The 13,239-nt window shown below is 36.6% G+C and overlaps 1 protein-coding gene across 1 annotated transcript in view; it reads right to left on the bottom strand.

Annotated features, from left to right (window-relative positions):
• The window catches only part of LOC122484684, a 65,056-nt gene that overhangs the window by 44,011 nt on the left and 7,806 nt on the right, over positions 1-13,239 (bottom strand). The window contains exons 10-19 of the mRNA XM_043582643.1: positions 12,794-12,898; positions 12,082-12,135; positions 11,075-11,179; positions 4,808-4,861; positions 4,049-4,153; positions 3,819-3,872; positions 3,223-3,324; positions 2,663-2,716; positions 1,871-1,975; positions 801-854 (exon numbers count right to left, since the gene is read on the bottom strand). Of these exons, the coding sequence (XP_043438578.1) occupies positions 801-854; positions 1,871-1,975; positions 2,663-2,716; positions 3,223-3,324; positions 3,819-3,872; positions 4,049-4,153; positions 4,808-4,861; positions 11,075-11,179; positions 12,082-12,135; positions 12,794-12,898 (792 nt within the window). The remainder of the gene's footprint in view (positions 1-800; positions 855-1,870; positions 1,976-2,662; positions 2,717-3,222; positions 3,325-3,818; positions 3,873-4,048; positions 4,154-4,807; positions 4,862-11,074; positions 11,180-12,081; positions 12,136-12,793; positions 12,899-13,239) is intronic.

Genomic DNA, 13,239 nt, shown 5'->3' with positions numbered 1-13,239 from the left:
TTACAATTTAAAGAGTTAAAAGCAGGGGCACCTGGGTGGCTCAGTTGGTTGAGTGTCCAACTTCAGCTCAGGTCATGATCTCATGGTTTGTGAGTTCGAGCCCCACGTTGGGCTCTGTGCTGACAGCTCAGAGCCTGGAGCCTGCTTTTGGGTTCTGTGTCTCCCTCTCTCTCTGCTCCCTCCCGCCCCCACTCGCACTCTGTCTCTCTCGGTCTCTCTCTTAAAAATAAAAAAGCATTAAAAAATTTAAAAAAAAATAAAGAGTTAAAAGCAGAGTTAGAATTAGAATTTGTTTCCTCAAACATTAAACATACAGGCCCAGGAAAAAGTTAGGTGGGGCAGGGCTGAGCAAGTGTAACTAAAGAGCAATAACCAGTAATCTCCACCAAGAAGTAGAGATTATAGTCCTTTCCTAAACTCTTACTCTGAGATTGTTTTGTCTGCTTCTGCTCACATTTTGGAGTAAGTCCCAAACCTTCTTCCTTTCTCCTTCCCACCTTCCTCCCTTGTACACGCCTGCCTGCCTGCCTGCCTGCCTTCCTTCCTTCCCTCCTTCCTTCCTTCCTTCCTTCCCTCCTTACTTTCCTTCCATCTTTATTTCTGTTCATATAATTGTTTCTTCAGAGAGAGCTTCAAAAACACAATGCAGTAGAGAACGTTTCATCTAAGATAAAGTAAGGATTACTACCAGCAAAAACATAGATGTAGTACAAGAAGCAAAATAAGGTGTTATATTCTAGGGATATAAATTTAATGTTTAAGGATATTTCATATGCCTCATATTTGTGCTTCTTACTCACTTTTTTTATACTTCACATCCTTCAGCAACCTGCTTTGAAACACCTTTCCGTGGGCTGTAAGAAAAAGTACAATTCAGATCTCCAGAAAACCAAAACATTACAAATTATATGATTGTAGAAAGATACATTTCAATGATTTGCTTTTTTTTTTTAATTTTTTTTTCAACGTTTATTTATTTTTGGGACAGAGAGAGACAGAGCATGAGCAGGGGAGGGGCAGAGAGAGAGGGAGACACAGAATCGGAAACAGGCTCCAGGCTCTGAGCCATCCGCCCAGAGCCCGACGCGGGGCTCGAACTCACGGACCGCGAGATCGTGACCTGGCTGAAGTCGGACGCTTAACCAACTGCGCCACCCAGGCGCCCCTCAATGATTTGCTTTAAAAATGCATTTATTTTATAGTTATACGATGTGGACATTTAAAAATATAAATGTTTGTGGTGCCTAAGTGGCTCAGTCGGTTAAGGATCTGACTCTTGATTTGGGCTCAGGTCATGATCTCCGTCATGAGACTGAACCCCATGTCAGGCTCTGTGCTGAGGGTGGAGCCTGCTTGAGATTCTCTCGCTCTCTCTCTCGCTCTCTCTCTCTCTCTTTCCCCCTGCCCTGCTCATGTGCTCTAGATGATAGACAGATAGATAGATAGATAGATAGATAGATAGATGTTTTCCACAGTGACAAACTTACCCATTCTTTGGAATTAGAGACATTTATTAAACTCTCCCATAGTGCCATTCTAAAAAATACATTAAAATATTTCTTCCTTTTTATTCTACTGATGTCCTCTTTCTCCTTCATTATGTTTCCTTGCTCTTATTGCAAAACGAATACCAATCTGAGAGGATAGTATTAGTCACTCAGATTACTATATGGCAATGTAGTGATGAATTTCAGATTGTGTTCCAAGAGGTAATGAAAGAATTTCTTTTCAAGTCAGAAGTGCCTTTCTCTATTAATTTATGGCATTTTAAGACAAAACCGTACTACTAAAAGATTGAGAATGGCTCGCACTGACCCATAAAGTCAGGTTCCCTGGAAGGCATGGTGGCATTTATGTGGCATTCACTTACCATCAAGGGGCAGTGTTTTCCTCAGTTGCTTGGCCTCCTTGTCTGTAAGCTCAATCCCCATGTCTTTTAGAGTATTTTGTAGGTCCCTGGAATCAACCTTTTCTCCTTTGAAAAGACAGAATAGTTACAGGTTAAACTATTAACGGACAATCTGATTATTTAACATGATCTAAACATTTACTTTTGCTGCTCTAGTCCTTTCTCTGATACCAGAATGAAAAGGAAAGATGGAGTGAAAGATTTTCTAGTAAAAAGAGTCAAATGCTAAATAAAAAATAGAATTTGTCCCTCGATATTAGCAAATGGGATGTATCCCTAACACTGGGAATGATATCACATAGTACAGAAGCAAATCTGGTCATATAATTATCCAGAAATAAGGTCAAGAGATGGTTAGTATGATACAAGACAATTAACAAAGTATGACATATTTTGCTTTACTTTGTTAAAACTATGTAATTAGCTGTTGGTAATGGACTTTTATTTCTAAAGCTCCACCCTGCTTTTGCTGTGATCATCTAGGCTTAGGTCTATAAATAAGAGCCAGGCACTTTTACTGAAAAAAAAGCATCAAAGAATATATGACTTACAATGAAGAAATAGTCCTTTTGTTTTACTTATAAACCCAGATAATGTTAGATTAAGATGTTGATCAGTAGATGCACATATTTATCAAAATGAATACTGAAAGTATGTGAATCTGTAAAGCAGTAGTAGAATTTTGAGAAAATGCTATTAAAATTTTTAGTGTAAATCACAATTTGTTGCAAATCATTTATAACAAATTCTTGCCTGTAAAAGCTTTCACTTCATCCTTCAAAATTTTCAGAGCAACTGTATTATCAACTGTAACAAAAAAAACATAACTTGAAGCTCATAAAATGATATAAAATAGCATAAGAATGCTCTCCTCCCCTTCAGATTATAACAGCTGTTACTGGGTATTTTGTTATGCACTTTAAATAGCCATTCAACAAATATTTACTCAGAATATGCTTGAATATAGAACAGAAGAAAAGATTTAAAATATTAAAAATATACTTATTTTAAAAATGTAAATTTGACTTTCTATTTCATAAAATAACAACTCTTGAATTTGATAACAAAAAGATGAGATTCCAAAGCGGCCATTTTGTAAAGGCAAACTTTGTTGTCCTCAGAACTTCGCAGACTCTTCTAGTGGCCATGCCACCTGTGTCCAAATACTACATTCTCAACTTCTTTGTCAGTGTTCTTGTCCCATCTACAGTCTGGACCTCTTCTGCGTAGAAAGTTCCCTCGTTCCATTCCTTTCATTGCTAACGGTACATAACACCTAAAGCTCAAAATCCAATGGTATCTCACGTGCTCACCACTGACTGGCAGGTTTTCTTTCAGATCTTCAAGTTCCTGGTCTGTGAGCTTGATTCCCATGTCACCTAGAACGGTTTCCAGGTTTTTGATGTCAACTTTCCCTTAATCAGAAAGAGAAAGGCTCGTGAGGGAAATTTAGTGACTCTAAAAAGTTATTTTTAGATTATTTAAAAAAAAATTTTTAACGTTTATTTATTTTTGAGACAGAGAGAGACAGAGCATGAATGGGGGAGGGTCACAGAGAGAGGGAGACACAGAATCTGAAACAGGCTCCAGGCTCTGAACTGTCAGCACAGAGCCCGACGCGGGGCTCGAACCCACGGACCGTGAGATCAAGACCTGAGCCGAAGTCCGACGCTTAACCGACCGAGCCACCCAGGCGCCCCTTTAGATTATTTTTTTAAGAGAGTAAGGGTCTTCCTACCAAGACTTGAAGCTAAAATTTTATTACCAAAACACGAATACCACAAAGCCCAACTCTGGACAAATATTTATAAGGAGTACAGTAACAGAATCAACATGGCATTTAAGGTTAATGGTAAAATATAGTTAGTGTTCTAATGGGAATTTAGGTTTATAGTGACTTTGTGCTCACCTGTAATAGCTTTCATTCCTTCCATCACGTCATGCAGATCAACATTCCCGTTTGCTACAGAAGTCCAAAAGAGACATGTAATCAATGACATGAGCTCAGAAAAAGATACATTTTGTTTATAGAGTATAATAAAGTCCAGCTAAATTTGTCTCACAACATAATTTTAATCGATACCCCTTTAAATCGAAGATCAAGATAAATAGATCCTGAATGCTATCTTTGGTACTCACCATCAACTTGTAGGTCTCCTGACAATCCAGCAAGTTCCTCGTCTGTGAGCCCCATTCCCATATTTCCCAAACTAGTATGGAGGTAATTCTTTTTAATCTTCCCATCTTAGGAAAGAGACAGTAAAGCAACATTTGAAAAAAAAAAGTTGTATAATAGTAAAATTTAAAAATGTTTTTTAGGAAAACTATTATTAACTTTAATGACCACATATTATTAAAACAAAAGAAACAAAAGATAAAATATATTTCATGCCTCTGTTATTATTACACTTTGACAAGGCTGAAATCCCAAATAGGCTTTTCCACTTAAAGACTCAAATAGAAAGTCAATGGAGTCAGAACTGTATTTCCTTTAGTCTATTCTTGTGGACAAGCCTACAAAGTAAGACAAGGTTAAGGTGCTGGAACAAACAGAACTGCAGACCACTAACTTAATTACTCTGCATAAAAAGTAGGGGGCTTTTTTGTTTACTGGCTTGACTTATTAGTGATTATTGTAGCTGACCATTGCTTTTCAATAACAACCAGGGTTTTTTGTTTGTTTTTGCCAGGGTTGGTTTTTCTTCTTGAGAAAAAGTTGAAAAAAAATCTAAGAAGACAGTGGACTTCCTGCCAAGAGAAAGTGTATATTAACAGCAGGTAAAATGTAGTCATGCTGGAAGAATTATAAATAAAAGCTTATATATGGCCAAGATTCATGCTTGGATGGTGTATCTGGAGACCTAGATAACATGCCCTATAATTTCGTTTTTTACTTACTTTTGAGAGACTTCATAGCCTTCAGTAGTCTATTACGATACAACTTTCCATTGGCTGTAAGAAAAGTCATAATTCATGTAATGGTAGAATGAATACGAGTTTCACAAAAATAGCATGAACTGAATAATTTCAGAAGCAGAAAATGCAGTCTTGTATCAACATACAAAAATCAACTGTATTGCTGCTATAGAGTTGCAACAAGCAAATGAAAAGAAAACTTAAGAAAGCAATTTCATTTACAAGAGCATGAAAAGCATAAAATGCCTAAGAATAATTTTAACAAAAGAAGTACAAAACTTATACTCTGGAGACTATAAACCATTATAGAAAGAGATTAAAGAAAACCTAAATAAATGAAAAGACATCCTATGTTTATGGATTGGAAGACATAATACTGTGAATGTGACAATATTTCCTAAACTGATCCATGGACTCAATACATTCTTATAAAAAATTCCAGCTGGTTTGTTTGCAGAAACTGATGAGCTGGTCCTAATATTCATATGGTAAAGCTCAGGCTCCAAAAAGCAAAAATAATCTTAAAAAGGAAAAAGAAGTAGGGGACTCACACTTTTCAGTTTAAAAACTACAAAGTGACAGTAATCAAGACAGTGAGGTACTGGCATAAAACTAGATATATAGATTAATGGAATAGAATTTACAATCCAGAAATAAACCTTCCAATGTTTGGTCAGCTGATTTTTGACAAAGATACTTGCACATTCAGTGAAGAAAGAACAGTCTTTTTATTTTTTTTATTTTTTATTTTATTTTTTTAATTTTTTAACCTTTATTTATTTATTTATTTATTTATTTATTTATTTATTTATTTTTTATATATGAAATTTATAGTCAAATTGGTTTCCATACAACACCCAGTGCTCATCCCAAAAGGTGCCCTCCTCAATACCCATCACCCACCCTCTCCAACTCATCCCTCCCACCCCCCATCAACCCTCAGTTTGTTCTCAGTTTTTGAGTCTCTTATGCTTTGGCTGTCTCCCACTCTAACCTCTTTTTTTTTTTCCTTTCCCTCCCCCATGGGTTCCTGTTAAGTTTCTCAGGATCCACATAAGAGTGAAACCATATGGTATCTGCCTTTCTCTGTATGGCTTATTTCACTTAGCATCACACTCTCCAGTTCCATCCACGTTGCTACAAAGGGCCATATTTCATTCTTTCTCATTGCCACGTAGTACTCCATTGTGTATATAAACCACAATTTTTTTTTTAATTTTTTTTTTCAACGTTTATTTATTTTTGGGACAGAGAGAGACAGAGCATGAATGGGGGAGGGGCAGAGAGAGAGGGAGACACAGAATCGGAAACAGGCTCCAGGCTCTGAGCCATCAGCCCAGAGCCCGACGCGGGGCTCGAACTCACGGACCGCGAGATCGTGACCTGGCTGAAGTCGGACGCTTAACCGACTGCGCCACCCAGGCGCCCCTAAACCACAATTTCTTTATCCATTCATCAGTTGATGGACATTTAGGCTCTTTCCATAATTTGGCTATTGTTGAGAGTGCTGCTATGAACATTGGGGTACAAGTGGCCCTATGCATCCGTACTCCTGTATCCCTTGGATAAATTCCTAGCAGTGCTATTGCTGGGTCATAGGGTAGGTCTATTTTTAATTTTCTGAGGAACCTCCACACTGCTTTCCAGAGCGGCTGCACCAATTTGCATTCCCACCAACAGTGCAAGAGGGTTCCCGTTTCTCCACATCCTCTCCAGCATCTATAGTCTCCTGATTTGTTCATTTTGGCCACTCTGACTGGCGTGAGGTGATACCTGAGTGTGGTTTTGATTTGTATTTCCCTGATAAGGAGCGACGCTGAACATCTTTTCATGTGCCTGTTGGCCATCTAGATGTCTTCTTTAGAGAAGTGTCTATTCATGTTTTCTGCCCATTTCTTCACTGGGTTATTTGTTTTTTGGGTGTGGAGTTTGGTGAGCTCTTTATAGATTTTGGATACTAGCCCTTTGTCCGATATGTCATTTGCAAATATCTTTTCCCATTCCGTTGGTTGCCTTTTAGTTTTGTTGGTTGTTTCCTTTGCTGTGCAGAAGCTTTTTATCTTCATAAGGTCCCAGTAATTCACTTTTGCTTTTAATTCCCTTGCCTTTGGGGATGTGTCGAGTAAGAGATTGCTACGGCTGAGGTCAGAGAGGTCTTTTCCTGCTTTCTCCTCTAAGGTTTTGATGGTTTCCTGTCTCACATTTAGGTCCTTTATCCATTTTGAGTTTATTTTTGTGAATGGTGTGAGAAAGTGGTCTAGTTTCAACCTTCTGCATGTTGCTGTCCAGTTCTCCCAGCACCATTTGTTAAAGAGGCTGTCTTTTTCCATTGGATGTTCTTTCCTGCTTTGTCAAAGATGAGTTGGCCATATGTTTGTGGGTCTAGTTCTGGGGTTTCTATTCTATTCCATTGGTCTATGTGTCTGTTTTGGTGCCAATACCATGCTGTCTTGATGATGACAGCTTTGTAGTAGAGGCTAAAGTCTGGGATTGTGATGCCTCCTGCTTTGGTCTTCTTCTTCAAAATTCCTTTGGCTATTCGGGGCCTTTTGTGGTTCCATATGAATTTTAGGATTGCTTGTTCTAGCTTCGAGAAGAATGCTGGTGCAATTTTGATTGGGATTGCATTGAATGTGTAGATAGCTTTGGGTAGTATTGACATTTTGACAATATTTATTTTTCCAATCCATGAGCAGGGAATGTCTTTCCATTTCTTTAAATCTTCTTCAATTTCCTTCATAAGCTTTCTATAGTTTTCAGCATACAGATCCTTTACATCTTTGGTTAGATTTATTCCTAGGTATTTTATGCTTCTTGGTGCAATTGTGAATGGGATCAGTTTCTTTATTTGTCTTTCTGTTGCTTCATTGTTAGTATATAAGAATGCAACTGATTTCTGTACATTGATTTTGTATCCTGCAACTTTGCTGAATTCCTGTATCAGTTCTAGCAGACTTTTGGTGGAGTCTATCAGATTTTCCATGTATAATATCATGTCATCTGCAAAAAGCGAAAGCTTGACTTCATCTTTGCCAATTTTGATGCCTTTGATTTCCTTTTGTTGTCTGATTGCTGATGCTAGAACTTCCAGCACTATGTTAAACAACAGCGGTGAGAGTGGGCATCCCTGTCGTGTTCCTGATCTCAGGGAAAAAGCTCTCAGTTTTTCCCCGTTGAGGATGATGTTAGCTGTGGGCTTTTCATAAATGGCTTTTATGATCTTTAAGTATGTTCCTTCTATCCCGGCTTTCTCAAGGGTTTTTATTAAGAAATGGTGCTGGATTTTGTCGAAGGCCTTTTCTGCATCGATTGACAGGATCATATGGTTCTTCTCTTTTTTTTTGTTAATGTGATGTATCACGTTGATTGATTTGCGAATGTTGAACCAGCCCTGCATCCCAGGAATGAATCCCACTTGATCATGGTGAATAATTCTTTTTATATGCCGTTGAATTCGATTTGCTAGTATCTTATTGAGAATTTTTGCATCCATATTCATCAGGGATATTGGCCTGTAGTTCTCTTTTTTTACTGGGTCTCTGTCTGGTTTAGGAATCAAAGTAATACTGGCTTCATAGAATGAGTCTGGAAGTTTTCCTTCCCTTTCTATTTCTTGGAATAGCTTGAGAAGGATAGGTGTTATCTCTGCTTTAAACGTCTGGTAGAACTCCCCTGGGAAGCCATCTGGTCCTAGACTCTTATTTGTTGGGAGATTTTTGATAACCGATTCAATTTCTTCGCTGGTTATGGGTCTGTTCAAGCTTTCTATTTCCTCCTGATTGAGTTTTGGAAGAGTGTGGGTGAAGAACAGTCTTTTTAATAAATGGTGCTGGGACAACTGGACAGTCACATGCAAAGAGAATATTCTTTTGGATCCCTATCTCACATTTTATACAAAAAGTAACTCAAAATGGATCAAAGACCTAATTGTAAGTGTTAAAACTATAAAAATGTTGAAAGAAAACATAACTGTAAATTTTCTTAACCTTAGATTAGACATTTTTTTAATATATGACACCCAAACACAAGCAACAAAGGAAAAAAGTTATATTATACACTGGACATCATCAAAGTTAAAAATCTTTTGTGCATCAAGGAACACTGTCAAGAAAGTAAAAAGATAATTCACAGAACAGGAGAAAACTTTTGCAATCATGTATCTGATAAGGAACTTATATCTAGAAAATATAAGGGACTTGTATCTAGAATGTATAAAGAACTTCTACGATTCAATAATAAGAAGATAACCAAATTTAAAAACGGATGAGGGTTATGAGTGGATTTTTCTCCAAAGGAGGTATACGTTTAGCCAATATTCACATGAAAAGATGCTTAACATCATTAGCAATCAGGGTAATGCAAGTCGAAACCAGAATAAGATACCACCTCATACCCACTAGGATATTATCAAAGGACAGAAGTAACAAGTGTTGACCAGGATGTGGAGGAACTGGAACTCTGATACACTGCTGGTGGAAATGGAAAGTAATGCAGCCTCTTTGGAAAACAGCCTCCACTTCCTCAAAAGGTGAAACACAGAATTACCATATGACCCAACAATTTCTCTCTTAGGTATATACCCAAGACAAATGAAAATATATATCCATGTAAAAACTTGTACATGAACGTTCATAGGAGAATTATTCATAATAGCTAAAATGTGGAAACAATCCAAATGCGCATCAACCAATGAATGGATAAATAAAATGTGTTATATCTATAGAATAGCCTATTTTTCAGCAGTGAAAAGAAACAAAGTACAGTTGACTTTAGAAAAACAGAGGTTTGAACTGTGCAGGTCCATTTATACGTGGGTTTTTTTTTATAGTATAGCACTGTAAATGTATTTTCTCTTCCTTAGGATTTTCTTAAATTATTTTTTTAATGTTGATTTAGTTTTGAGAGAGAGCTGTCAGCACAGATCCTGATGCAGGGCTCGAACCCACAAACCATGAGATCATGACCTGAGCTCAAGTCAGACGCTTAACTGACTGAGCCACCCAGGTGCCCACCTTATGATTTTCTTATTACCATTTTATTTTCTCTGCCTTACCTATTGTAAGAATAGGGTATATAATACATGTAACAACAAAATGTATGTTAATTGACTTTATGTTATCAGTTAGGCTTCTGGTCATCAGTAAGCAATTAGTAGTTGAGTTTTTGGAGAGTCAAAAGTTATACACAGATTTTCGACTGCACAGGGAGTCAGTGCTCTTAACCCCTGTGTTGTTCAAGCGTCAACTGTATTAATACATAACAGGACAGAGATAAGCCTGGAAAACATTATGTTAAGTGAAACTAGTCACTACAGACCACGTATTATATGATTCTATTTATGTGGAATATCCAGAATAGGGAAACTGATGGAGACAGAAAATAGATTAGTGGTTGCCCAGGGCTGAGGGAGATGGAGAAATTGGGAGGTGACTGTTAATAGGTATGGAATATCTTTCTGGGATAATAAAAATGTTCTAAAATTGATTGTTGTGATGAATGTGGTGAATACATTAGAATTCACTTAATTGTATGCTATATTGGGTTACTTGTACAATATGTGGATGATAATTCAGTAGTACCATTATAAATATTTCACTTATGGGGTGCCTGGATGACTCAGGTGGCTAAGCGTCTGACTTCGGCTCAGGTCGTGATCTCGCAGTTTGTGAGTTTGAGCCTCGCATCAGGCTCTGTGCTGACAACTCAGAGTCGGGAGCCTGCTTCAGATTCTGTGTCTCCCTCTCTCTCTGCCCCTCCCCTGCTCGTGCTCTATCACTCTCTGTCTCTCAAAAATAAATAAACATTAAAAATTTTTAAAAAAATGTTTCACCTAAAATTTTCATCTTTATATAACAGTGAAATTAAGGAAAAGAAGGCTTTTTCAATATGATAAGCTGGTCCCCTTGAGTGGGCCTACTGTACTGTATAAATATCTCTTTCCTTTCTTTTTAATTCTGACTTTTATTTTTAATTTCTTCCATTGCTCGCTTATCTCTCTCTTTTTCCTTCTTATGGTATAAGCCCTGAAGGGAGACAGTAGACATTTGTTGGCTCTGATGGCAACTTACATCTGAGGAGTTGCTTGGCTTCTAAAATAAACTCTAAACGACACTTACTGTTTTAAGATGTAGCTTACATTTTAGTTTTTTAAAAATGTTCCATCATGTTTGAGAAGAAGTGAAAATTTTCATGCAGATCTGTAAAAATCTAGTTTCCCTGAAAGCTCCCACAGACACTTGTATGACTCACCATCAATTGGCAGTATTTTCAGCAGCTTCTCTAGTTCCTTATCTGTGAGCTCAATTCCGAGATTTCCCAGAACATTTTTTAGCTCACTAGATTCAATCTTCTCACCTTTGAAAATAAGAAATTTGGTATACAACTTCATTTCAGATAGCAGTAATAATTTCTTTTTTTTTTTTAAGTCTTTAAATGTTTTAGCACTTATTTTTGAGAGAGAGAGCGAGTGGGCGAGGGGCAGAGAGAGAGGGAGACACAGAATCTGAAGCAGGCTCCAGGCCCTGAGCTGTCAGCACAGAGCCTGATGCGGGGCTTGAACTCACAAGCTGCGAGATCATGACCTGAGGCGAAGTCGGACAATTAACTGACTGAGCCACCCAGGCACCTCCAGATAATAGTAATTATTTCTAATGAAAAAAGTTATTTTAGGATAATACCATCTCCTTGTTTTCAGACTGAAAACTACAGTAATAAAAACAAACAAACATTTTCAACTACAGAATCAATGTAGATGATAGGTCAAATTTATTTTCTTAATGTGAACAAGAGAGTCTTCTAAAATCAGGACAGACTACTTTCAGAATGAAATTTGATCTATTAATTAAAAAAATAGATGCTTATATGAATTTTTCTTTGAAAAAGTATTTTAATTAAAAAAATAAGAATTATATGATAAATACAATAAATTCATTACTTCCATCAATTTTAGGCTTCACTCTCTAATTTGCTGTGCCATTCTATACTGTGTTTATGAAACACTGGTGAAGTGAATTACATTATTGGCATAAACGACAGAGATTTTAGAATTTGAAAGCAAGAAATAGTATGGTATTTTCATTGCAAAATCAGATAATTTTATATCACTACATGTAACACTAGAAGCAAATATTTCATTAATAAATATAGAGAAATGTCAGAATTTACAAGTCAGTGATGAAGTACCAGGAAATATTAGCAAAAACCAAAATTTAATGTAGATAATTGGAATCCTAATTTTATAGTAACTTTTCAGTCACCTGTAAAATCTGTGATGTTTTCCATCAGTGTTTCTAGAGGAATTTTCTCATCAACTATAAGAGAAGATAAAATCGCAGTATATTATAGATTCCATATATTATGGATCTCATATATTATATAGACTTCAAATATTACATTCTAGATATAATACAAAAGTTTGTGGGAAAACATGGGAAGAACTATAACAGTTGCACTTAACTATGTGTCAGGCCCCATCATAATTGCTAATATTTACTTAAACAAATATTTTTGAACACACTTTTTAGATTATTATTCTACTCCACTTTTATTCTAAGACAAGCATGAATACCAAGAAAATTCTAAACATGAAAACCACGCAATCGCAATGGTGCAGTTTGGCCTATAATATCTCAAATTTATTTGTGTTAGTAAGGGGAAGTTACTTAGAAGTGAATGTGTCTAAAGAATCTGCATTCTTGTATTCAAAACTGTAAAGACTCAACTACTAAACATGATACTTACAGAGAACATAAAAGTCATACATATCACACATATAGAAAACTGGTTTAATTTTGACTTTGTTAACTGGATACTCATAAACTCAAATGACATTCTCTGTGTTTTAGTCATTGATATGGTGTCTCACACTGTTCTTGGGCCTTCCCTTCTCCCTATGAAAAAGGGCATTTCCCCGCCCCCCCCTCCAAGTTTCTTGTAACTTGTAACTAGTATATATGATAATATGCTTACCACCAACATGCATGTTTTCAGCCAGATCTTTAAGTTCCGTATCTGCAAGCTTTATCCCCAGGTTGTTCAGAACAGTGCCCAGGTTGTTCATATTGACCTTCCCACCTAAGAAAAGTGACAGTCCATAAAGAATATTAAATGACTTCAAAAGAGAAGTTCTTACACTTTTTTGATACACATATCCCATTGTGAATTTCTTAAGCAGTAGATCATTATTCACAAAATTTGCTTCGGACCAAACAGAAAATGTTTGCTCTAAAGTGAAAAAAATAAATTAATGTTCAACAATTTTAGCACAGAGACAAAATATTTTAAGCAGTCAATTACAAATTTAGAACTATGGCTACTTCCCTTGAGACTTGTCTTGGGGACCAGCCTACAGAAACACAAGGTTTTAAATGGCATTTAATGCTGAAATCAGTTTGAGAATTAGGTACAGAAATATG

The sequence above is a fragment of the Prionailurus bengalensis genome, chromosome E1, assembly GCF_016509475.1.
Source record: "Prionailurus bengalensis isolate Pbe53 chromosome E1, Fcat_Pben_1.1_paternal_pri, whole genome shotgun sequence".
NCBI lineage: Eukaryota > Metazoa > Chordata > Mammalia > Carnivora > Felidae > Prionailurus > Prionailurus bengalensis.
This window is presented reverse-complemented; position numbering and strand designations above follow the sequence as displayed.